The sequence below is a fragment of the Schistocerca americana genome, chromosome 4 (assembly GCF_021461395.2).
Source record: "Schistocerca americana isolate TAMUIC-IGC-003095 chromosome 4, iqSchAmer2.1, whole genome shotgun sequence".
NCBI classification, from domain to species: Eukaryota; Metazoa; Arthropoda; class Insecta; order Orthoptera; family Acrididae; genus Schistocerca; species Schistocerca americana.
In genome coordinates, this window is record NC_060122.1 from 301,645,262 (window position 1) to 301,671,408 (window position 26,147).

A 26,147-nucleotide genomic window follows, 5' to 3' on the forward strand; every position below is an offset into this window, starting at 1 on the left:
CCCCCCCCCCAAAAAAAATCAAAACAACATGCCAAAATCTCCAGTATGAAAGGCACAATCACACTAAATGAAGGCAGCCTCAGAATAAATTATAATTATGTAGTCTCATGAACCATGGGAGGGGTTACCGGCCCCCATCAGGTGCCTCCCCAGGTGATGGATAGAGGAATGCTCATCAGATATGGTGGGTATCGTGGAAATAAAATACCTGTGGCAGACCAAAACCAATAACTGCTGTCTTACGGAGAGAGAGAGAGAGAGAGAGAGAGAGGACCCTCAAAGACTAAGGGAGAGAACCTCCACAGAAAACTCCTGTGAGCTCGATTGCAGTCAAGGGAGCAGCCCTCCCATCGAGCTGGGGTGTATGGCCTGATAAGCTGTTAACCTGAAATTGGCATATCACAGAAAGTGCAACAGAGAATACCAATAATTGGACAGATTTAAAGATGATAACCTTGGCAATGAAAAAGGTGACATGAATAGCGTTCTGGAACATGAGAAAAATGTGTCCAACAGGTAAACAAATGAAAGTGGTACAAGAAATGGAATGATATGAATTAAAAATTTTAGGATCAAGTGAAACAAAAATAATGGTATTTGGAGGAAGAAGAATAAAGGAAGGGCATATCTTCCCAATTACAGAAAGAATCATAGTCACTCACTTCGCAGTGAGGGTAAGACCAGTGACCATTGTACAATGTTATGCACCAACAGAAGTGTCTGAGGATGGAGAGAAAGACAAGTTTTGTCGCAAACTCCAAGAAACATTACAAAAGCATAAAAAAAAAAAAAAAAGATATCCTCCTGCTGATTGGTGACTTTAATGCAAAAACTGGGAATGACAACCACAGCATGAGCAGATTATCAGGTAACATGGGTTGGGCACCTAAAATGACAGAGGAGAACATCTAATAGACTTGTGCAGCTTAAACGGTGTCGCAAAGTGTCATGGGTTTCGCCAGACAGCAGAACAGAGAATCAGATAGACCACTTTGCAATTAGCAGGAAGTGGCTAAGATCACTCCTAGTTGTGGGGAATTAAAGAGGAGCAGATGTTGGTAGTGAACACCGCCTTATGCTAGCAACAGTCCTTCTAAAAATAGCTGCACAAAAGAGACATTGCTGGCAGAAGAGGATCAAGTTTAATTTTGGAAAGTTGGGCAATACAAAAGTCCAAGAGGAGTTCTTGATCCAACTAAGAAAGCGTTTTGAAGTACCTAGCAGAGCAATAAAATAGAATGACATTGAGGGTCAATGGAATGCAGTGAACAAGATCTATGCCCAGAGTGCTGAAGAAATTCTTGGAACAAAGGGCCACGGCAGACAAGACTGGATCTTTGACCATACTTGGGATTCGACACAGCTGAGGAGGAAGGCAAAACTCTGGCTAAATTGTGCACAGACAAGAGAAGTAAAAGAAGAAATCCAGCAGGAATGCTGCATATTAAGTAGGGTGGTAAAGAGGGTTTTCAGAAAAGATAAGAGAACCTTCGTCAATAATCTCGCAGCTAAGGCAGAGGCAGCAGCTAACAGAGGCAATAATAAGACACTATATAACATCACAAGGAAACTGTCAAATAAGAAATTTGGGGTTGATGTACCAATCAAGAACAAGTAAGGAAAACTACTCAGAAATCGAGAAGACCAAGTGCAGAGGTGCAGACGACATTTTGAGAACATTCTGAACTGTGAAACTACAGATGACAATGTGACTCAGCTGAATGTGGACAGGGAAGGACTCCCACAAGATATGTCAATTAATATAGAACCGCCATCCAAAGAAGAAATCCCTAAAGCAGCCCAAGGTTGCTCTTGTACTGACCAAATAAACCCCTTGAGAATAGTAACTGAACATTCATACCAGTCACCACTTCACATGCTGTTTGTAGACTTTGAAAAGGTCTTCGACAGTAGAATTATAACAAAAATATGGAGCTCACTGCAAACTTTTGGAATTCCCAAGAAAAATTGCTCTTGTTAAATGCATGTAGGAAAACTACAAGTGCCAGGTTCAACAACAAGGTCTGCTTTGAAAGCCAATAGCAGTGAAAACAGGGGCTAAGCAAAGCTGCGTGCTCTCACTGATACTATCTAACATCGTACTGAATCTTGTAATGACACTAGCAATGGATAAAGTGAGAGGAATAAAATGGAGCTAGGGAACACATTTAGGAGACCTAGATTTTCCAGATGACCTTTGCCTTCTATCCCACAGCGTCAATGGCATGAAAGAGAAACTAGAACATTTTAAATCTGCAATGAAGAACACCAGTTGGAAAATTAATGTCTTAAAAGCAAATGATATGTGGACAAATGATAACAGTACCACAGAGTTTAAGCTTGAGAGCCATATAATTGAAAGGGTGGATAAGTGTTGCTACCTTGGAAGTGTGATTACACCATATGGTGGTGCAACAAAGGACGTTAACAGCTGCGTCAACAAAACCAAAGGCACTTTTACAACTCTGCGCTCTATCTGTGGATTGAAGGAAATAACAATGAGGACCAAATTGCGGATGTTTGAAAATAATGTAAAATCTGTGCTTCCATATGGATGTGAAAGATGGAAAGTGACAAAGCAGCTAATCCATAAACTGCAGACATTCAACAACAGATGTCTGAGAGACATCCTGGTGGTATGGTGGCCAAATGTCATCTCTAATGAAACACTCTGAGAAAGAACCAGCTAGAAGCCAGTTGAGCTGCAAACAAGAAACAGGAAGTGGAGATGGTTAGGACACACACTTGGAGGCCAAATGAACATATTGTGAAGGAAGCACTTGATTGGATCCCACAGGGATGACAGAGATGAGGCAGGCCCAAAACGACGTGGAGATGATCAGTTTAAGCAGAAGGTCAAGAGCAAGGAATAAGATGGGAAGAAGTGAAAATGCTAGCAGACGACAGAACAAAATGGCCACCCTTGTTTGCAGCCCTATGCCACGTAAGGAGTTAAAGGAATTAATAATAAATAACATAGTAATGAACCATGCAGACTGTGTTTGTTAAGGACAGTCAGTGTAACACTGGTGTGGTGACTTGTACATATTAGTCAAAAGAGTTATGGTGATTTTAAAAATGTACTGGAAAGCATAGCTGTGTGATGTGAAGTGAATCTAATATTTTCTCGGAGTTGTAAGATGTGGTTCCATAATAATGTATGCAAAAGTGAGAAGTATTTGACTAGCGTGGTTTCAAACTCTATTACGGTCAATAAATGGCATGATTCTTCACTTGTCCAACAAATCAAATACATTGCCTTAAGTTGTGATGTGTATATTAAATCATTTTTGAGAACACCATATCTTGTTCTCAGATACTTTATTACATTTTTTGTTATTATTATTAACTTGATTGACCACATTAGACCACTTGAGTCATTCCATGTTCATTTTCTCTTTGAAGATTAGACTACTTGCTTCTTGCACTCAGCCCAGTACTTTTTCATTTATTCAGAACACAATTTTCTTTATTTGTCTGAAATCTTTACCAGTCTTCTGTGTGTCATTTCTGCTGAAAGTTTATGATTCATAAGGAGAGTGTTAATTTTGTTTTTGTTCTCTGCATCAGTAATTCTAAGTCCGACTGCTTCAAGATCTTGCTGAATTTCTTTGACCAACTGTCCTCCTCTCTTCTTTCTGAGACTTCTCATCATTAGTTGTTTTGAAATCCTGTTGTCAGGCATTCTTAAGACATGAAAGAAATATGAGATTCTTTTCTTTCTCATTCTGCTAGTGATTGGGTCAATCTCACAATATACAGTTTCATTAGGGAGGATTCTCCAGACTCCATCAACCTGGTATTTTTTATTGATGCATGTTCCGATAATTCTTCATTCAGTCTTGAGGAGTTGATTGGTCCTTCTTTCATTTTTAATTTGGAACAGAGTTTCTCAAGCATAAGTTGATTCCGGGAGAATTGCAGTTTTGTAATGTTGGATCTTAGTGTCTATTGACAGGCATCTCTTATTATATGTTAACCAGGTTAGACATTGTGTTTTTTTTTTCATTTTGTAGGTTCTATTTATCAGTGTTGCTTTCTCACCCAAGTTGTGCAAAATAATTCCTCCAAGATATTTAAATAGTAGAACTATATTAATTGCCTGATCATTTATGAATATTTTATCTATGCAAAGAGGTTTCATGGGCATGATTTCCGTTACCTCAAAGGATATTTGTAATCCTGTTTTTGAAGCAATTTTCTGGAGACTTGTGATCTGAACACGAACTTCTTCCATGTCGAGGGCTAAGAGAACTAAATCGTCAGCAAACCCAAGGCAGTTTGCTCTTATTGCTGGTTTTCCTCCAATTTTGATTTTACATGGATTTTCTTTATGCTAGATTGTCATGATCTAATCGAGGGCCACACTGAAAAGCAAAGGAGTCAGTCCATCATCTTGTCTGAGTCCTATTTTTATTGTGAAAACTTTGGACATTTCTCCTCTAACTTAACCTTTGAATTTGTGTTAGTTAAAGTTAGCTGAATGAGTCTTATCAGTTTGGGATGGAGGCCATATGATCTAAGGATTTTTAGAAGTGTGGGTCTATGAACACTATCATATGCTTTTTTAAAATCTATGAATGAGATGAATAACTGTTTCTGTACTTCTTTGTTATAATATTAACCACATTGTAATGTATAGGTTTGATAATTAAGACTACTTTATATAATTTCATCCACTTATTTTTATTTCCTTTGAAACATATCAGTTGGCCATGGAATTTGTGTGTCTGCAATAACTGAGAAAGCATGAGTGGGTAGTCTTCTCATGAAATATGAAAAATTGTCTATTCTGAAACATTTATGTGTTGTTATTTTTAATTTTTTTCTAGGAAATGCGTGATGCAGACCAAACATGTATTATGTCCCAAAGAAAAAGAGAGAAAAAGAGACCATTTTCACCAGATATTATAATCCCAAGGAAGAAGATTATGAAAAAGAAAGTAACAAAGAAACCTAAAAAATGTTCTTTTGTAGGTCAGTTGCATTTAATTTAAAATTTACTGCTGAAAATAGTGCACTGTTCTTAACAGATACATATTACAACAGAAAGTCTTTTATTAATATTTGTTGTTTATATTGTTGAGTAATAAAGTAGCACTTCTTTTTCTTTGCAGATGATGATATTCAAGAAAAGAAATTTTCCTGTGAAAAATGCAGTTCACCATATGTTGTAAATCCATTGCGTTCTCATCCTGCCACTCATAAGCAACGTGCACCTCGAAGGGTCTTTGATCCTTCCACTCAGAAGATTATGTTGCTGTGCAATGCATGTGGCCTTACAGCACGTAGAATTAACAAGAAATCTGAGCAAAAGGTAACAAGAAAGATTGTGTTGCTCGATAATGTGGTACTGATTACAGTTACTAGAATACACAGAGGATGTAAAGGACAGATTCACTGCAATCGGTGACATTACCATTGACCTTCTTGCCTCACTGCACTGCATAAAAGCTGATAGATGCACCACACATACAGTGAACCACTCATACACAATTGTCAATACAATTGAGAGTTTTCATGTTGTGGTGTATTATTATTAACTTGTTTAGTGCTTAAATAAATAAAAAATTTCCAATTTAAAAGTTTTTCACTGTATAAAACCTTAAAAAATATCTAAAAGATAGTTTGTTTTCTAAAATTTATCTAGGCCCTTTTTCTGTGGTCAGTGAACTGCGGGACTCTTCTTTTAATATCAGGTACACTACAATGAGAATATTGCAGTAAATACATGATAAAGCATAACATTTTATAAGATATACAATGTAAGTCACAGCCCTTGCAATAGCTTCAGATAACCAATTAGTGTACTGTTATTTCATAACCACTTTTGCTGACATTCAGAAAAAGGTGCCTCAACCATATTTTTTAATGTTTTAAGTAACTCGATGTTACAGTAAAACATATTGTCACATTTGCAGCACTGTTTGTTTTCATAGTTAATATTTTCTCCGCTAGTTGTTTCTTTCATTAATTGGCAATATGTTGAGTGTGAAATCTCCTCCACACCCTTACACTTTTTTAACCTGATTTTTTTGTCTCATTATAGGCTCATTGCTACCCCTTAAATCACTCTGGAGGCTGGGATAACATCAGGCTTCAATTTTTTGTGTTGGAGGAAGATTCAACAGTTAACTTTTCAAATCCTCTTCATTAACCAATTTAGCAAAATGTTTTGGGCACACACAAGCATTAGCAACTGAAAATGAATCAGTATATTTACAAGCACTTATCCATTTCGGGTTCATCTCATTGTTCTTTGGAAATATATGAATCTTAATTTCCGAAGTTTCCAGTGTCTTTAATGGTTAGTATATCCTGCAATCACATACAAACCACTATATTTCATTGGAAATGATTCAAAATATTCTCTCAGAACACCTCAGTAGACTCATAGCTGTAGTGTAGCTCAGCAATTAATCGTCAGTCTTTGGAAAGAACTTAACATACTTTGTATTCATCAAATATTCAATGACAGTACAGTAGGTTACTGCAGTGCCGGGTTACTGAATGATGGCAAGGTTGGCTGTAAAGTCAATGTTGCATCTTGCTACTGCATGCATTCACCATGATCTCTACCATTTATTCTAGTAACCGTCGTATTGACCTATCTGAGACCAGAGATACAGCAAAGACAGCTATGGACTAAAGTAAAACTATTTGTAAATACTTTAGGAGTAAAGGATACCACTCACCAAAAAGTACACTGATGGAAAAAAAGTCATCACCAACAAATAGTTGTGTGATTAATGAAAGTTGGTAGGTGTGTTTCTACATCTTAAAGAAGATGTCTATTCAAATGTTGTGCCAGTTGTGTAAGAGAGGTGCTAGTAGCACCACTATGATTATGCAAATCAGGTTTGCTTTAAATACATGCTGTAGCAGTCATAAGTGTTACTTACCATTGAGGTTGGACACTATGAATTGATATTAGTCAAAAATGTCTTTAAGGTGACAAAGACACCATTATCAACAGCTCCCTGAGTCTTAACGAGGTCAGGTGATACGGCTACAAGAAGCTAGATGTTCCTTCCGTGATATTTCAGAAATACTGGCAGTAATGTAACCCTGTTAATGATTGCTGGCAGCAGTGGTTATGAAAATGTACGGTTGCAAGAAGTCCAGGCTCCAGACAGCCACATGGCAGTACCGAGAGGGAATACCATCATGTTCGGTGTATGGCTCTGGTACTTCATTCTCCATCTGCCACAGCAATTTGAGTAGCAATTGGCATCACAGTGACACAGCGTAACTGTTACTTATTGGTTGCTTCGAGAATAGCCCCAAGCCAGATGCCATGTAGCTTCCATTCCATCAGCCCTAAACCACCACCATTTGTAACTTCAGTGGTGTCAAGTGAGAGGCCATTAGAGAGTAGGATGATGGAAGCTGATTCTGCCTCAGTGCCAGTGATGGCTGTGTGTTGGTTAGGAGGAGGCCAGGTTAGTGCCCGCCTGTGTATCAGACACACTGCACCTCCAGATGGAGTTATGGTCTGGGTGCAATTTCAGAGGACAGCAGGAGCACTCTTGTGGTTATCCCAGGCGCACTGAGAGCAAATTTGTGTGTTAGTCTGGTGATTTGACCTGATGTTCTGCCATTCATGAATAGCATCACAGGTGGTGTTTCCCAACAACTTAATGCTCCCACGTACCACTTTTTTAACACAATATGCTCTACAGAGTGTTGACATGTTCCCTTAGCCTGCTTGATAATCAGATCTGACTCCAATCAAGCACATGTAGGACATCATTGGATGAAAACTCTAGCGTTATCCACAAACAGTATTAACTGAGCTTGTATTGACCAACCAAGTGCAACAGGCACGGAACTCCGTCCCACAAACTGACACCACACACCTGTACAACACAATGCATACATGTTTGCATTCAACATTCTGGTGGTTACACTAGTTATTAATGTACCAGCATTTCACATTTGCAATGGCTTATCTTGCACTTGCATTAACCTGTGGTCTTGCAGTGTTAATCACATAAATAAGTTACTTAGACAGATGAATTCCCAAAGTTTCATTACTCCACATTAATTAGTTTATGGTATTGTGATTTTATTCTGTCAATATAAAAGCATTGAGTCATAGACACGCACACACAAAAAAGAAAGAAACTTGCTAGCTTTCAGACTAATCCTTTCTTGAGCTAGAGCACACTAGCTCGAGAAAGGGTTACTCTGAAAACTAGCAAGTTTCTTTGTTTTTGTGTGTGTGCCTGTTGAAAACACTACTGCTTTTCAGTGAATGGTCTACTTTACTCCTAAAGTAAACAATGGAAAACCCAGGATGAACTTTTCATAATAAGGATAGTTTTACTCACCATATAGTGGAGCTGCTGAGTTGCAGATAGGCACAACAAAAAGACTGTCACAAAATGATCTTTTGGCCATCAAAGCCTTTGTCAAAAATAGACACACACACACACACACACACACACACACACACACACACACACACACACACACAATTTTTGACATAGGCCTTGTTGGCCAAAAGCTAATTTTGTGACAGTCTATTCGTTGTGCCACCTGCAACTCAGCATCTCCGCTATACTGTGAGTAGCAAGTACCCTTTTCATAATATTGTTACTCCTAAAGTATTTACATTCTACCAAAACTTTCATACAAAATTGTAAACAACTGTAATATTTGAAAGCAGAAAGATATTTTCCACTTGATATGCAAATATTATATAAAAAGAAAATTCACTTGAGAAAACTAAATTTCGAGAGAGACAGAATGGTTGTCCAATACTTATTCCCAGGAGGTAAAATGGCAATAATGCTGATAGAAAAAGAAAGGAGTGAGGGAGGGGCGAGGAAGAGAGAGAGAGAGAGAGAGAGAGAGAGAGAGAGAGAGAGAGTATTCATAGATTTTAGAACTATTAGTTCCATCCTCAAGGAGGAAAACAGGAATATGGCAGGAGAGGGTAGAAATGAATGGCAGTTCGTTCAGACCCCAGGATGAGTGGGACCCCATCTGTCATGAGAATGAGGGGAAACAAAGATGGAGGAGGAGACATAAAAGATTGTAGGAAATCTAGGATGATATATTAGTAAGCATTGTACCAGCTTCAGTCCAGAGATAAGGACAGAGTGAGAAATAAAGATGTAGAGAGAAAGAAAAATATGATTTTATTTGTTCTTTGGCAAAAATTTGTAATTTTAAAATTTGTTTCACTGTAATTTCCACATATATATTTTTCCATAGGAAACAAATGATCTCACTAAAGAAAAAGAAATGTACCTAGAAGAAGCTGAAAGGTTTGCATCTTCGTTGGCATCAGACCTTCAAGAGGATGATGCTAGACGGCTCTACTGTCCAGCATTCAAAACAAAAGCTTGCCGTTGTCTTCAGGACCACATAATGTCAGCAGGTTAGTTACAGAATGTATGAATTAGAATATTTTGATGTCCTGGAGATTTTATTCAGTTATAATTTTCGTAAAACATTTAATTCAAATAACTCAAGAATGCACACAAATATCTCCAAAAGTATACAAAAATCAAACAAATTCTGTGTCAGTCTTTTTGGAAATTTCTTAAATATAGGATTGACTTTCATTTCATGTTTTACACACTGCACAGAGTCAGATTAAGGGAAGGTTGTCATCTGACAGCTGAGAACTATGATGTTCCCTTTCTTTTGATTGGGTAATTTGTAAGCTCCTAAACAAGTTCTGGTGCTTTTACAAGGTAATGCATTGCTGTAATGTGAGGGTCAGCAGTAGCGAAAACACAAATTTCATTGTCTCATAATGCATTCACCAACAAGTTTAAGCAAATCTTAAAGTCTGTAATGTACTAACTATTCAGCAAGACTTCTCACTAATACAAACAAAAATTTCAGTCTTGTTTGCACCAAGAATGGTTTTCATCATGACTGGTAAACATCAGTATTTCACAGAGAATGTTACAGGTCTGGGATGTGAGAGATCAAAGGACCAGCTGTCTTGGCACTGTGGTTGAAGTTTCAAAGTCTGGAGATTGTGGCAGTGTTATTTTGTCACCAGATGGTGAGATGAGTTTGTGGAATGAGGAAGGGTTTACAGAAGAGTAGGCCTTTGACGTTCAGAGTCAGTACTTTAATTCAGATGGAAGAAAATAGAAAGTTGAATCCCTTCCGATACCATGAGTTGTAAGTCAATGTGAGTTAGTTTTGAGAGATTCAGAGTCCATTTGTTTTGAAATTTTACATCCTACGATAGAATGCTTATCTAATGTACAGAACACTGCCACAGATCACACATTATTTGATTTATTTTTGCAGGTTTCGTTTATCAGTGTTAACCTCCTTAGATACCAGCTTCCGATTTTGTGTGCTGTGCAATGTAGGATTTTTTAAGATTTATGGCACAGCTTATTTTTGCATTGTGCAATATGCAAACATGGTTAAGCTCCATTCTAATGCTGGCTTGCACCAACTTTAGCTTCACTTAGAAATATTTATAAATGACTCCCCCAAGCCTGGATACTCACCAACTTATTAAACAAAGGCACTGCCCACAGAGAACACAGTAACCATTGTAATTAATGTACAGAACACAGTCATATGTCATGCATTATTTGTTTTGTTTTTATTGAATTTTCTTGTCAGGTGTGGGCATCCTCAAATCTCAGCTGCAGAAAAAAATCTTACATTGCACAGTGCATCACATGGAAGGCCATTTTAAGGACCACCACTACCTTTTTAATTTTATAATTAACATAGGCAACAAAATCTGGCATTTTTCTATATGCACTGCCAGACAAAAACAATGAAGCATGTAAAAGACGTGGTCGGACGTCAGTGTAACTTCATACATGTACACACTATCAGTGTGTATTTTAATATTTACAGTAAAATCAAACATTAGAAAATCCAGGACGTCTTTAATGTTTAGAGTTATAGTTATTTGTGACATGTAGAATGATCACCAGAGTGCTGCCACTGTGAAGGACACAGAAATGCTGCATACTCATTTTAGACAGTATTATCAGCACCTAACATAATTTGAAAGGGGCCTCATAGTGCGTTCCCATTTGGCTGGGTGGTAGAATCCTGTAATATCCAGATTTTGTGGGGCATCAGACGTGACAGGGGCCAGATGTTAGACTGCATAAGGGAACATGAGGACAGACATACTCGTCAGGGTTCTGGTTGATCATGTCTGACTACCACAACCGAGGACTGCCATACTGAGTGCCAAGCACATCATATCTTTTTCACATCACATTCAAGATCAAATAATGGATTCCCTGCAACTTTTTGTGTCTTTCTGCACCATTGGTCAGAGAATAGAAGCAGCGGGAGTAGAAAATTATGATTCCACGTGTAGACAGCCATTAATGCCACAACAGAAACAGCTGTGTTTGTAATGGTGCTTTTACCAGAAGCGTGGACTGGCATCATATTGCGTTCAGAGATGAATAGCATTTCTGCACTATCCATGATGCATATCCTGACGGAAATTAACAGTGCGGATAATAAGATGAAAACTATATGGGATACTGTGAAACAAGAGTCATGACAACTAGAGTACGAGATGATATAACAATTAAACTAAATGACAGTGTTTTGACTGATAATTCAAAAGTTGCACGTTTTTTAACATTTACTTTCTAAATGTAGCAGCAAAAATAGGATTAAACAGTTCAGCTGAGAACCAAGAGAATCTTTAAAACTGTCATTTCACAAAACTTTAAGCAATTAGAAGAGAATCCTTCTCTGAAATTGACAGAACTATAAAAATTTTAAAAAACAAAAGCTCATGTGTTGTTGGAATTTCAAACAGAATTCTGAAAAGTTGTTCTAACTTAATAAGTGACATCCTTTGTGGCATATGTAAATTATCAATGGCACAGGGATTTTATCCAGATATATTAAAATATGCAGTTGTTAAACATCCTAATAAGAAAAATGACAACAAAGACTTGAATAATTATCATCCAATTCACTTACTGCAATTTGTTTCCAAAATACACATGTCAAAAAAGGTTTTGCATCACCTCAGTCCCAAGAATTCTGGAATCTGTACAGAAAATTGGAATAGAGATAAACATTAACATCATTTCTGCCCTTTTTATTGCTCATGAAAATCATACTTTGCATGTTGTACCACCATACAGTGAGACCTTCAGAGGTGGAGATCCAGATTGCTGTACACACTGATACTTCTAATAGCCAATAGCACATCCTCTTGCACTGATGCATGCCTGTATTCATCATGGCATACTCTCCACAAGTTCATCAAGGCACTGTTGGTCCAGATTGTTCCACTCCTCAATGGCGATTTGGCGGAGATCCCTCAGAGTGGTTGGTGGGTCACGTCATCCATAAACAGCCCTTTTCAGTCTATCCCAGGCATATTCGATAGGGTTCGTGTCTGGAGAACATGCTGGCCACTCTACTCGAGCGATGTTATCCTGAAGGAAGTCACTCACAAGATGTGCACGATGGGGGCATGAATTGTCATCCATGAAGACAAATGCCGTGCCGATATGGTTGCACTGTTGGTCGGAGGATGACGTTCAAGTATCATACAGTAGTTAAGACACCTTCCATGACCACCACTGGCATACGTCAGCCCCACATAATGCTGCCCGAAAACAACAGGGAACCTCCACCTTGCTGCACTCGCTGGACAGTGTGTCTTAGGTCTTCAACCTGAGCAGATTGCCTCCAAACACGTCTCTGACGACCGTGTGGTTGAAGGCATATGTGACACTCATCGGTGAAGAGAAAGTGATACCAACCATGAGCGGTCCGTTCAGCATGTTGTTGGGCTCATCTGTACCTCGCTGCATGGTGTCGTGGTTGCAAAGATGGACTTCACCATGGACATCAGGAGTGAAGTTGCGCATCATGCAGCCTATTGCACACAGTTTGAGTCATAATGCGACGTCTTGTGGGTCCACGAAAAGCATTGTTCAACATGGTGGCGTTGCTGTCAGGGTGCCTCCGAGCCATAATCCATAGGTAGCAGTCATCCACTGCAGTAGTAGCACTTGGGCGGCCTGAGTGAGGCATATCATCGACAGTTCCTGTCTCTCTGTAGCTCCTCCATGTCCGAACAACATTGCTTGGTTCACTCCGAGATGTCTGGGCACTTCCCTTGTTGAGAGTCCTTCCTGGTACAATGTAACAATGCAGATGCAATTGAACTGCAGTATTGACCATCTAGTTATGGTTGAACTACAGATAAAATGAGCTGTGTAGCTCCTTTGTTGTGGAATTATTGGTACTGATTGGCTGTCGGACCCCCTCCATCTAATAGGCACTGCTCATGCATGGTTGTTTACATCTTTGGGTGGGTTTAATGATGTCTCTGAAAAGTCAAAGGGATTGTGTCTGTGATACGATATCCACAGTCAAAATCTATCTTCAGGAGTTCTGGGAACCGGGGTGGTGCAAAACTTTTTTTGATGTGTGTATTTGGAATTAATGTAATGGAGAGTAGGTCCACACTTAAGCGTAGTGAAGTGTAGTCTCATATGTAAATAATAACACTTTAGTCAGCATATCATAATTTGGATTCCAGAAGGGTTTCTTGACTGCGAATGCTATTTAAACATTCACTCACCAAATATTATAAGCCTTAAATAATAAAATATTGCCAGAGTTTTTGATCTTCCAAGGCATTTGCATAAATCATGCCACATAGAAAAACTTACATTTTATGGAAGTGATGGCTTCATACACAACTGGTTTGAATCATACATAACAAACATAATGAAAAAGTTGTGCTGAGAAATTCAAACAATATTGGAAGGAGAGAAAATTTTAGTGGCTGGGGAGAAATCACAAAGAGTGTCCGACAAGGCTCAGTTTTGGGCCCACTCCTATTCCTTATGTATGTCGATGACCTTGCACTTAACATTCATTGAGCAGAATTGGTACTTTTTGGAGAAGATAAGTGTTATAATAAATAACATTAGGCAGAAAGCATTGGACGAGATTGCTAATGATGTTTTCCAAAGAATTGTTAAGTGTTTTTTTCTGAAAATACACACTCCCTATATGTTGAGGAAACATGCTATATTCAGTTCTGTACAACAAATAGCCATACCAACAGTTGATGTAGTACTTGAGCAGGAGTCAGTAAACAGGCTAGATTATCCAAATTCTCAAGTGTACATGCTGAAGAAAACTTGAACTGGAAGTATGGTATCACAGAGGTGCTCAAACAAATAAGTTCAGCTACCTTTACTATTTTTATAGTTTCTAGTTTTCGAAACAAATGAAAATTACCTTTTTTACCCATTATTGAAGCTTAAAGTGGCCCAGAAAGGAGTTCAATATGGGGCAACATTTTTTTTTATCATTTTCCCAATAATATAAAAGTCTGACAAGTAGCAAAGTAAGTTTTAAATTTAAATCTCTAGTGTCCTGCAGTCAGCAGGAAAGAACTAATGATCAAGTTTGAACACACTTTATTTAACTAAAATGCCTTCTTGGCATGCACTAATTTCCAAACTCAAGAACAACAAGAAACACAATAATTCTTGTGGTGGCAAAAGCCAGATAAAAGTTACAAGACAGTGAAAAGAAGTAATAATAACCAAAAACTATGCTACACAATTCCAAAGTGGCGTTATGCCCAACAAGATAAAAATTTCTACAGAAGACTACAGCAAGTGTCTACTGGGCAGGAGCGGCATAGGTATTGGCCGGAGCTGTCCTTGCTGTAGGTACACACTGCCGGTCTGATTCAGTTGGTGTGCTTATGACACTGATTCTGTAGAGTGCTACACTTAGTCCCATTAGTTGTAATTGGTGGATCTCGGTCACATGGCTTTTCATGAAGTTGTGCCGTGTTTATGCGGAAAGTCTGTTGATGTTTACATTCATTGGCAATGTTTTGATATGAGCTCTTGGAAGGAGGTCGGCAGCCCACCTCGCTTGTCTGTTGTGCAGGCCCTCTAACTGATAAGGGGCCACAATGACAAAATCATTTCTCTAGACAACTCCTGTTCCATGGATGAATTGTTTAAAAACTAGTAGCCTGCTAAAAAAACTTTTAAGTGTAGTTGCATGAGTGCTTGAACGGAATTAAAATATGTTCATTAATGTTAACAATAATGACGTACAAATATCGAGGAAACTGCCTTATTCTACGTTATTTCGATAAAAGATCTATGGAACATGTAACTAACTAACTATCAATATGAAACTGCACCCCCTCTGGCTTGTATACATGTGCAGATTCAGTTGGAAAGGGCTGTTTTATCCTTTCACAAGAGAAGCTGGCCACAACTGTTGTAGTCTGCCTTGATATCCTGGATACTGGGGCACTGGGATAGTGCTGATGTCTAAGCTGCTCCCACTCATGTTCTGCCAGGGACACATCTGGTGAGCTTATTGGCCATGAGAGTACCTGAACATTACACAGATAGTTCATAGATGCTCGTATAATATGTGGATGAACACAGTTGTGTTGAATAATAACATGATACTGTTGCATGACAGGTTACACATGAGGATGCAGGGTGTCTGTGATGTACGGTTATGCCATCAGAAATCCCTCAATCACTACCAGGCTGTTGGCTCCCCATGCCATGACACTAGAAATAACAGCATTGTGCCTTTTCAAAACAATGGAAGAAGGGAACCTCTCTCCACATGTCACTCCCATACTCAGTGCTGATGGTCTTCAGGGATAGTGTAGAAATGCTAGTAATCTTTGAACACTGTAAGAAGCCATTCCATCAGCAGTCAATGCTTCCTGGTCAAGGTTCCATTACAAATGCAGCCATTTCTGGACATTTTAAAGACTTTTCTTATAATATTACTGTTCTTTTTAGAATGCAAATGATATCAGAACTTGACAGTTTTTTGTATAAATTTCCCATTTCCTCTTAAATGAGATATAAATCCCTTTAGTTGTTGTGACTTACTAGTTTTTTTCTTGGACTTTCTGGATAATTTTTTTAGAGAAACTACTTTCAAATATTTCCACAGATTTGCTATAGAATAATTCAATTATATTTTAGCATCTTTTTCTCTGTATACCTCATCCCACCTCTTTTAACACTGAACCCTGTTGTGTCATTAATAAACATCACAGCTTTGTACAAATGTGTCTCAGAGTTGTAAGGTGCTACATTGTTTATTCCCATTAATTGTGTATCATGATCAAATAATTCATTAACAATATGGTACATATTAATTTTTTCAACATGAGCTCGATCTATAAAAAATTTATCAATCAGGGTCCTACTACCTTGCTATGCATGAGTTGGAAAATTCAGTATTGAAATCAGATTGAAACAACCAAATAATGATTCCAGTTCATTTTTCCTGTCAGAATCTATTAAGAAATCTACATTGAAACTCCACTAACTGTTTATTTTTGTCTGACAGGTAGCTCAGTAATGCATATAATTTTCTCATAAATAGCTGAAAGTTGTCTAGAGGGAATCTGTAGACTGTTACAGTTACAAGCGAAATATTCTTCAGAAGCTGACTTCTGAGTGCTGATCTACCAAAAAACAGTTTGTTTCAATATTTTTCACTTTGTATCCAATTTTACATGCGTTGCAAATCCTTTTTTATGTTAACCATGCTGATAAGTGGGCACATACTGCCAAGTGCTTTGTAAACGTGACTCAGTATTGTAATTGCTGAAATAGTATAACTTACCCTCTCAAACCATGAAGTTCTTTTTTTTTTTTTTTTTTTTTTTTTTTTTTTTTTTTTTTTTTTTTTTTTTTTTTTTTGTGTCAGGCTGTGTATTTGAGTCTATTGTGTAACACTTTTTTCTGACACTGGAGATTTTTGTCAGTGATACCATCCATCTCAATTTTCTCTGTACTTAATTTGCCATGATTTAGATGATAGATTTAAATGATTTCATTATTGATCTAGTTAAGAATTTGTCAGTTTGTCAAGATTGTTGATACTTGGAAAAGAAAAAGAGGGAGGGATCCTAAAGACAGGTTTGTATGTCATAACTAGTGTTGGTCATGGCGCAGAACAGAGGCTTAGGGTTTACACTATTTCAATTGGAGTATCTGGTATTCCCCTGGTTTGGGAGGATAAATCCTCTGTTTTACAGTATCTGTCAAACAGAACTGCATTATGGAAACAGTCAAGCTATGAATTAATTATGTCATAGGAAGTACAAAGTATAAAATCAACAAAAGGAAATTGATCATTGACAGCAGTTTATGCGTTTGTTGACCAGAAATTGTCAATGTTGAGTGCATGCAGTGACATCCTCATCAGGTCTCTCACAGTGTTTGTGGCTGCAAATGAAGAACATTGTAATAGATGGTTGTTAGTCTGCACAGCACCACACTTGCAAAAAACTGACTCCACAAAAGGGCCGCACTTTTGCAGTTTGGTCTGGCATCTCATAGTGCTAGAGCATAGTCTGTTGTGAAACTTCCATATTGTCCACTTCCCTGACCAGGAGGGAGCTCTTCGTTTGGAGTCATCCATTTCTCCAGTTGTTGACATTGTCCCCACCCCTTTGAGATCCTTGCTTGCTGTAGTGTTCCTGTAAGAGCTTCAGTAGTTGCCAAGAAGATCTTTCTTGATTTCACTCAAGGATGTGCTGGCTGATGGCCATAGAAAGGATTGGCTTCTGTAGTCATAGCCTTGCTTTTTTCATATCTAGCAGCTATTTTGCATGTACTTTCAGGAAGCCTATGCCAGCAAGACTGTGGAATGTAAGTCTTAAACAACATTTTATAATATTACAGGTCTCATTAAGTGCCAAATCTTTGTTTCTGGTATTGCTAGACTTGTAACATGCAGCGATTGAAAATAATTAAAAGTAATACTGTGACAGTGGATCATTTTCATAAAATAACTTGCTTTAACATGGGAAACTGCAGTAGCATGGAAAAGGGTAAGCTGCCAATCTTTAATTTTACTTGGACTATGAAACCTGATATAAAAAAATAACTACCATATCTCACTGTTATCGTATAATTTTTAATTTTAATTATTTTCAGTACCTTTATGGTTTGACTGTTTTCACAGATGCCTTAAGATGAAAGATAAAACCTGTGAAACCAATAGCGTTCAATAGACCCCACTGTGCCAGAAGTGGAACTTTATTTACTTATAAATAATAACTACCGCAAACTACTTACCTTTTTTGCATAACTAAACATAAATTTCTCCTAATTACAAACACAGTAGTACTCTCAGAGAAAATGCTTATAGTATATGGCCTGTAAAGTATACAGGAACACCCGTTGCGAAAGTCTGTTTGCTCTTTTTCAACAAATGAGCAGCTCCTCTATTTGCTTGTTGTTTCCTATGATGGATGATGGTACCAGGGAGACCCATTTGGAGATCATTAGTCAGTAACTCCCCTTCCACTGACCAGTTCTTTTTCATTCAAGTGATCAACACCTCTGGAATTGTGCTTGCAATTGGAGATTATATGTACCTGTTGCACCAATGTCTGAGGACCTTTCCGTGGTCATTGCTCAAAAAGTTCTCCCCTTGATATTTGCAGTGCTCATTTTCAGCAGTGTAGGAATCCAGGATCCATTTACCTTGACTCTTTTTTCTTCATAGTTAAAACTACTGTTATATTTGTGAATTTCTATGTCTTCCCTGAACAAACAGGAACCGTACCTCCTCTCCATAGTGAGAACCTGCATATTGGTCAATTTTATTGTATCGTTGGTCATATAGAGTGTGTGCTCTGCTATGGCTGATTTCTCCACTTTTCCCAATCTGCAGTACCATTTACTGTTTATGCTCAGTGAACCTGGTATTGATGGATCACCGGGTCATTCAAACATAGACTTTGCCTCATGTGCACAGTTTTCAGTATATTCCTGACATTTCAAGTGTGTCCCTTTTGTCCTCTTCAAATCTGGTATTTTTGATCAGTTTGTAAACAGTCTTTACACTGTGTTTTCACAATATACAGTAGATTCTGCCCATCACTCTGTGGATGTTTGATGTGTCACTTTGACGGGTGTTTTGTTTCATTTCACGTATTACGTGACCCCTGGAGTTCCCATTGCTTCTCAAAATGCTTTCCAGGTGTTGCATGTTGCATCTGAGGTGCTGCAGCTCACATATTCACCTCATATGTGTTACGAGAATATTTTTCTGATATCTTTTTCCTTGGTCCGGTGACCATTTGATAGTTCATGCAGGTACCTGGCCATGTATATTGGTTTTTGATACATGCTGTTACCTACATTCTCACCATTCCACCAGTAAATCTAGAATGAGTATCTGTTGAGCCTTTTCTACTTGCATAGTAAAATTTGATGTTGGTATGGAGGCTGTTCATATGTCTTAGGAAATCACCAAGCTGTTCCTCACACTGGTTTCGTATGATGAAGGTGTCATCAATGTTCCTGCGCCACATTATAGGTTTACAAGGTGCCAAGACTAGTGCCTGTCTTTCGAACTGCTCCATGAAGAAATTGACTACCACTGGACTATGTAGACTACCCATGACAATGCCTTCCAGTGGTTTGTAGAAATTGTCATTCGACATAAGGTAGCTCATGCTAAAAGCTGCATAAAGTGACTTGGTGATGTTCTGCAGGAAAATGGGACAGTTATGTTCCAAACAGTCCCAGAGTGGCACTTCGGTGAACAAAGTCACCAATTAACACTAACCAGGGTGTTAGCAGGTCCAAGTATTACTTTCTTCAGCTTCTCAGTGAAATATCCCTAGTCCTTTATGTAACTGTCAGCCTTTCCCGTGTGTGACTGAAGCAAAGAAGCATAACATTTTCCCAGTTCATACATTGGTGAGCCAGGGGCAGCTTTATCATACATCACCTTTGGGATTTTCAGAAACCCATATAGCTGAGGTGGCAGGTATTCTGTGTTGCATAGGTGCCTCTGTATGTCGACTGAGAGAGAAGATTTACTATTAAAAACAGTCTTGATCACGATTTATTTATTAAGGTGACCGGTTTCGACCACTACTGTGGTCATCTTCAGACCATTGAGTAGGAACCTCTTTCTGCTGGAGAATCACTACTACTATCCAGCAGAAAGAGGTTCCTAGTCAATGGTCTGAAGATGACCACAGTAGTGGTCGAAACTGGTCACCTTAATAAATAAATCGTGATCAAGGCGGTTTTTAACAGTAAATATTTGTAACACATTGATCACTGTCACTCCCATAATGTATTCAAAAGTAATTGAGAGAGAAGACTCTATGATTAACTAATTTAAATTCCCTGTGATCGACTGGTTCAGATCTGCGATTAGCTTCCATTAACTTATCAGATCTAGTAGATCATGTGTCTTCTGCTTATAGTATTCAGTCTTCATTACAGATGTCACATTTCCCTTGTTAGCAGGCAGACTCAATATGCTCTTGTTGGTGTTAAGGCTTTTTATAGTTTATAACACTACTCTTTTCAGGCTGCAAGCTGATGGTTTTGCTTGATACAGTTTTGCGGCCCTTTCAGTGCATATTTCCTTGGCTTTTTCACAAGGATGGGTCCGGATGCCCACCTTGTTGGTATTAATGAACTCCTCTGTAGGCAAAGTTGTGGGGATATGGTGAAATTCCCTTCCTTTTGAAGGACAAATGGTTCCTCAGAGGTCAGTGATCATTCACTTAGGTTGGCTGCTGTGTGTGGCATGTTGGATATTACTTTTTTGAACTGCGTTTCACATCTTTAAAACTTTTTCTTCTGTCATTCAGTCCAATGGTCTAATTCATTCTGCATAGTCCTGTGAATGATACTGTCAGTTTTTCCTAGTTGTCTCAGTGCAGTGGTGGTGAACAGAAGCTTACATTTCACAAACTGTGGAATGGTCCCTTCATCAAGACTCAGAAAGACAAGAAAGGACAGCAAATTGACTTTCTTCTTTTGTAGTTAGGCAAGGCATTGGGAGAAACATGAAATCTGCTCCAGCAAGAGACATAGGACAAAATCATTCCGGCTTTTGTGATCTCTTGTTGACATATTGCACAGACGTTGTCCCGGGATTTTCGGCTGAGGTTTGTATAACAATTTTGATGATGTTTTGCCAGCATAAGTGGCTGACATTGTCAAAGATTCATCCTCTTTTGCTGGTGGTGGACTGGATTTGAGCCATAGGTACCAATGACACCAACGTGTGAGGGCTTCTCCATGATCATTGTTACTGTGGTGCTCCCTCTGCCCATTTGTTCATGGAAGGAGTAGAAATTCACAAATATGTCAATAATTTTACCGAGAAAGAAAAATTGTCGAGGCAATGGATCCTGGATTCCCAAACGGAAGTGAACAACCATTGCAGACAACAACGGAGGAACCACAGTAGTAATGACCGAGGAAAGGTCCTCAGATGTTGACACAACAGGTATGTATAATCTCTGACCATGTGCTCACCTCAGTTACTGCCAAAAGAGTACTTACAGTTCCGTAAGGGTGCTGAGGGTTCTAAATGTAGGGAGCCCATATGCATTTTTTCGTAGATTTTATTCCTTTATTAAGTTTTATGGGATTCAAATTCAGGCGCAGTAATACAACTTTTATTATTTCTTAATACAGAGTAAAGTGTATTGAATGATGGACACTCAAGGAAAATACAAAATGCGGCTATACCCAAGGCACATGAAAATAACTGCGACTTTGGTGCCATAATTATCAACAGTAGAGAGATTTTAAAAGAAAAAATAACAATTCTGTTTCAATGCTCACACTGACTGAGCATCTTGAAATCTATTTTTGACAATGTTCAAGCTTGTATACAACATCACAAACTTATATTTGCTCAATGATTTGGATATTTCAGTTGAGCGGAAGGAAGGAGCCAAGCTTGATCATTCAGTGTACAGAAAACCAATCCCCACTGGTTGATTCTTGAACGCCCATAATTTTCACTACCCCGTACACAAGAAAGTGGTCCTGAACACGTTATTACTCAGAGAAAAAGCTATTTCTGATGATGACCACCTGCAGTCTGAATTAGCAGCTCTTGACACGCATGTTGAAAGAGAATTGTTATAGCAAGAGATACACTGCAAATGCTTCCCGGTGCCAGCGAACAAGGACACCTTGTGAATCAGCTGAAGAGATGAAGCTGGCTGCTTCCCCACTGTAATGTGGGGGCAACGGACAGCAAGTTAGGACGTGTGCTACAGAGACATGGACTGAGACCAGTGTTGTGGCCTGCCTCCAAGATACAAGATCTGCTGTGTCCTGCTAAAGATAATGTAGCTCTTTGTGTGCCTGGTGTGTATGGTGTCCCTTGCGAATGCTGCACCATATATATAGGTCAGACAATTTGCACAGTTGCAGAGCATTGTACTAAGCACAAGCAAAGTATTAAACAAAGGATGCTTTTCAAATCAGCCATTGTTGATCATTGCCTGGAAAACTTTGTGAAAACATGAGATTCTTGGCTAATGTGTCAACACATTCGGGTTCCATTATAAAAGAGGCAGCTGAGATTAGAATGAACAGCAACAATTTAACAGAGGCCAGGGGTACATACTCAGCAGGGCATGAGGGTTGGCTTTGGGTGTCGAAAGGAAGCAACAACGAATGCTTGACGCTTGTAGGGAGGTAGGAGTAGCAGTTTCAAATGTGTCACTGGCCCCTCACACCACCTGACATTAGTCAGTCCCAAGGTAGGCTGAAGCTACTATGAGCTGCCAAATCACCTTCTGCACACACATCATTTTGGCCCTTTGAGATTGGTTCCAGAGGCCACAATTGTGGCTATATAAGCATAAAACTCTGCCAGCCCTGGCAGTCAGCAATTTTACTCCTGACGATGATGGCTGAGATGGCCACAGAAAGCTTGAGAATTTTATTTGAATTGCTGTGGCTTTAAAACCAAGAAGATTTTATTTAGTTGTCTGTTATAGTAAATTACTAAATATTTTCCAAATCTTTCGCAGTGGACTTCCTTCAGTTTGTCGAAATAGTTTTCACATTTGGAAAAATCCTCTGTGCATCACATTATGTTATGAAGTAGAAATTCATTGTTGCAAAGTCACTTTCAAAGTAATCCTTAATCCTTGAAAAAAATATAACATACAAATTTAACAGCAAGCTGTATATGCCTATTTTGTAAAGTTTTTAAAAAAATTTACTCACAGTATTTCATACAAATTGAGGGAACAGCTGTAATGATTGACTGTTTCATAGGAATAAGTAACTGATTCGGGGCTGGGTTATCTGATTGCATGGTAAGCTGATCTGTTTTTACAACCAAGACAAGCAGCTGGTGAGAGCTGATGTAAAAACAAACTTGATTTGTGTGTAGTCTTACATGCTGTTTTCTTGATCCTTTATCACTGTTGACCAATCTTTAGTGTAAGTTCACAATGGTTCTAAGCGAATCCCAGCTTTCAAGGTAGTAATAACTTTTACATGCACCACTGCAAACAATCGTAATTAGGCATATAGTTTAACACATACTAACGATAAATAAAACAGGGAAGAACTTGCTAAATTGTACAAATATAATTTTAAAAATTACTCACCTAAATATTCACTTTTCTTGCTGTTTGAGCAGTGAAGATCTTCACCATCTTCTCCATACGTAGGAAACATGCAATCTGTTTTTCCACTGCTATTATGGGAAGATCTCAGATAGTTATTAGTGATCTTTAGCTTGGAAAAGCAACATTCTGCAGTGGCTACAGATATGGCATGCACAAAAATATTATTAATGCTGCTGTTACATTTGGGAAAAAGTCTTGCAAGCTATTTTTGAAGTACACATATTGATAGTACCCTACGGATGTTAAGTTGGCAATGAAATTGCAAATTTCCGTCCAGTGCTGATAGTGGTTGTACAGGATCTGGTGGACTCAATGGAGCAATTACAGGTAATTTAACTGTGTCACTAACAATCAAGTTCACGCTATAAGCACAGCAAGGAATATAATGAGCTTCTGGATTTTCTTCGATGATACGAGCTTCAGTACCATGCTTCTTACCCTTCAGGTAGCTTTCATTCTCGTGAGCTTGTGCCTGGTAATCTACAAGTGGTACAGCAAGGTTATGTAGTATCTGAAGCAACTTCTGTGGAACCTGTTCTAGTAATGTCACTCGCTTCAAAAAAGAAAGAAAAAATAAATAAATAAATTGCAACTGGTTTGGAAAACACATCTACCACTCTTAAAGCAAAGTTTCATTGCTCCTTGTGACCTCAATCTAATGTGCAGTCCAGTATTATTGAATAATGTTTATTTTTGAGTATGGTATTATTCATGATATATGAATTGTGTTAATGATTTCATTTTCGTATGCCCTTACTTAAGTAAGTTACCAATTTCCAGGTTTAGCCATATGATTAATATGATCATTTAATACTGGATCGAACCTGGCGATTAATTCTACTTAATGGAAGATTTTTTTTATGGCAAGGAAACATACTGTGGAAAATAACTTTAACAAAATCAATCTCAAATTGTTTTCTTCAAGGTCAGTTTGATCTTGAGTTGCCTGGTCCATTTATTTTGAGTTTTTAATTATCTGCAAAAGCTCTTTCCAGTTCCACATTTCAGTAATATGGTTGCAGGACAGTTCAGGGCTAGAGAGCATTTTCGACAAGCTTTGCCAATTTCTTAAACTATTTCTTTTGGGATAGCTAGCACTTGAATTGGACAACTTGCAACAAAATCAATACATGGCATCTTTTGATCGAGAATATAGAAGCCACGTTTGCTTAACTTTTTCATCATTTGAAATTTGTCAGAAACATCGAAAAACAAAACACCTTTTTGTCTTGCTTTCCACAGGAAATTTCACACATTTTCACAAATGCCTTGTGAATCTTCCTTAATTGCTCTTATCCTAAAATTGTCACATACAATATGCAGCCAGCTTCCTGGATCACTAATCTCATCTAAAACAATAACACTGTTACCGCCCTTATACAATTTTCCATATTATTGGTCATAATGGTCTTCTCCAGTTTCTTCCACAGTAACATTGTCACAAGCTATTTCCATAAGAGGAACAGTTTCATCAGCCACTAGTTCTTGCTTACACGACACATATGATTCTTTAGCATTATCAGCTGATGAAGCTTTAGTGAAACCACATTCTTTCACATCACACTGAACTTTCACAGGAACACTGTCAGTTTGGTTTAAAAAATTATTTAATGACCCCTTTTGTTTTCTTTTTTGGGCACTCAGTGAGTACTTACAATACATTCAACACCCTTGCATAAAACAAAGCACATTCTCCGATAGCACCAGACAGACATGAAAATTGTGTTTGTACTTCATGCCTGACTGGTTTGCGGAACCAAGATACAAAAACATTAGCATACTTTAATTGGGCATGCCTAGCCTACGGATTAGCAGTGGAAATTTCAAACAGCATGCCAATTGCAAGTGTTGAGAGCTGTGATTGCATGCTACCTATCAGTCTCAGCCTATACACTGCACTTTTTCTAGTGTTGTAGACAAGAAGGCGTACAGCACCAGTCGGCTACAGCAAGTGTTTCCAGTAATTCCACGCAAGCCAGCGGCTGACTGGGAGAGAAACTGAAATCTGTATCATTGGTTCATGTGGAGAATGACTGCCATACTGTGCATCAAAACGGCCCTATTGAAGGAAAGGTATAATCAGCAATGAAGGTACTCTCACCAGCAGGACTAGTGTGAATGCAGCCTATTAACATTTCTGAATTCATAGAATTTTTCCCTCCATTTAGAGTGAAACCAGTCTGTTTGTTAAGTAAGCACAGATTCTGACAGGCTCGGAGTCCTCTGTGACTGCAGTTCTTGCAGTAGCCTCAAACCATCCGTGAATATACCAGTGTCTTTTTAGCTTTGCACACACTTCAGAATGTGTACAATGGCTTGTAATGACTCTCATCATAATTGTTGAAGTATGTTCTCACTGCATTCACTGTGAAAGCCAGATCTGGTTGACTTACAGTCATGAGAAATGAAAGTGAACCAACTGCTTCCCAGATTGGAAGTGTCACTATAACTGATGCATCCTCATCTGCTGAGTCAGTTTCACATTTAAATCCACTGGAGTGGATAAAGAACTCAAATTTTCCAACTCAAAACATTTCAGGATCGCGTCGCATACACTGTTGGTGTACAAACAAATTTTCTTCTCCTCCCTTTTGCTCAGTTTCCATTCTGCAAAAAAGCTTTCACCTCTGAAACAGTTATTAAAAACATTTTCATTATTTCTTCTGAAATGATCTTGAGAGATTCATTGCTTTTTGCCAATCCACAGCCT

General features: G+C 38.4%; 1 protein-coding gene across 3 annotated transcripts in view; it reads left to right on the forward strand.

The window, feature by feature from the left end:
- The window catches only part of LOC124613245, a 160,652-nt gene that overhangs the window by 32,520 nt on the left and 101,985 nt on the right, over positions 1-26,147 (forward strand). For all 3 annotated transcript variants that reach the window (XM_047141928.1, XM_047141929.1, XM_047141930.1), the window contains 3 exons: positions 4,833-4,977; positions 5,118-5,317; positions 9,223-9,388. In XM_047141928.1, coding sequence (XP_046997884.1) covers positions 4,833-4,977; positions 5,118-5,317; positions 9,223-9,388 — 511 coding nt within the window. The remainder of the gene's footprint in view (positions 1-4,832; positions 4,978-5,117; positions 5,318-9,222; positions 9,389-26,147) is intronic.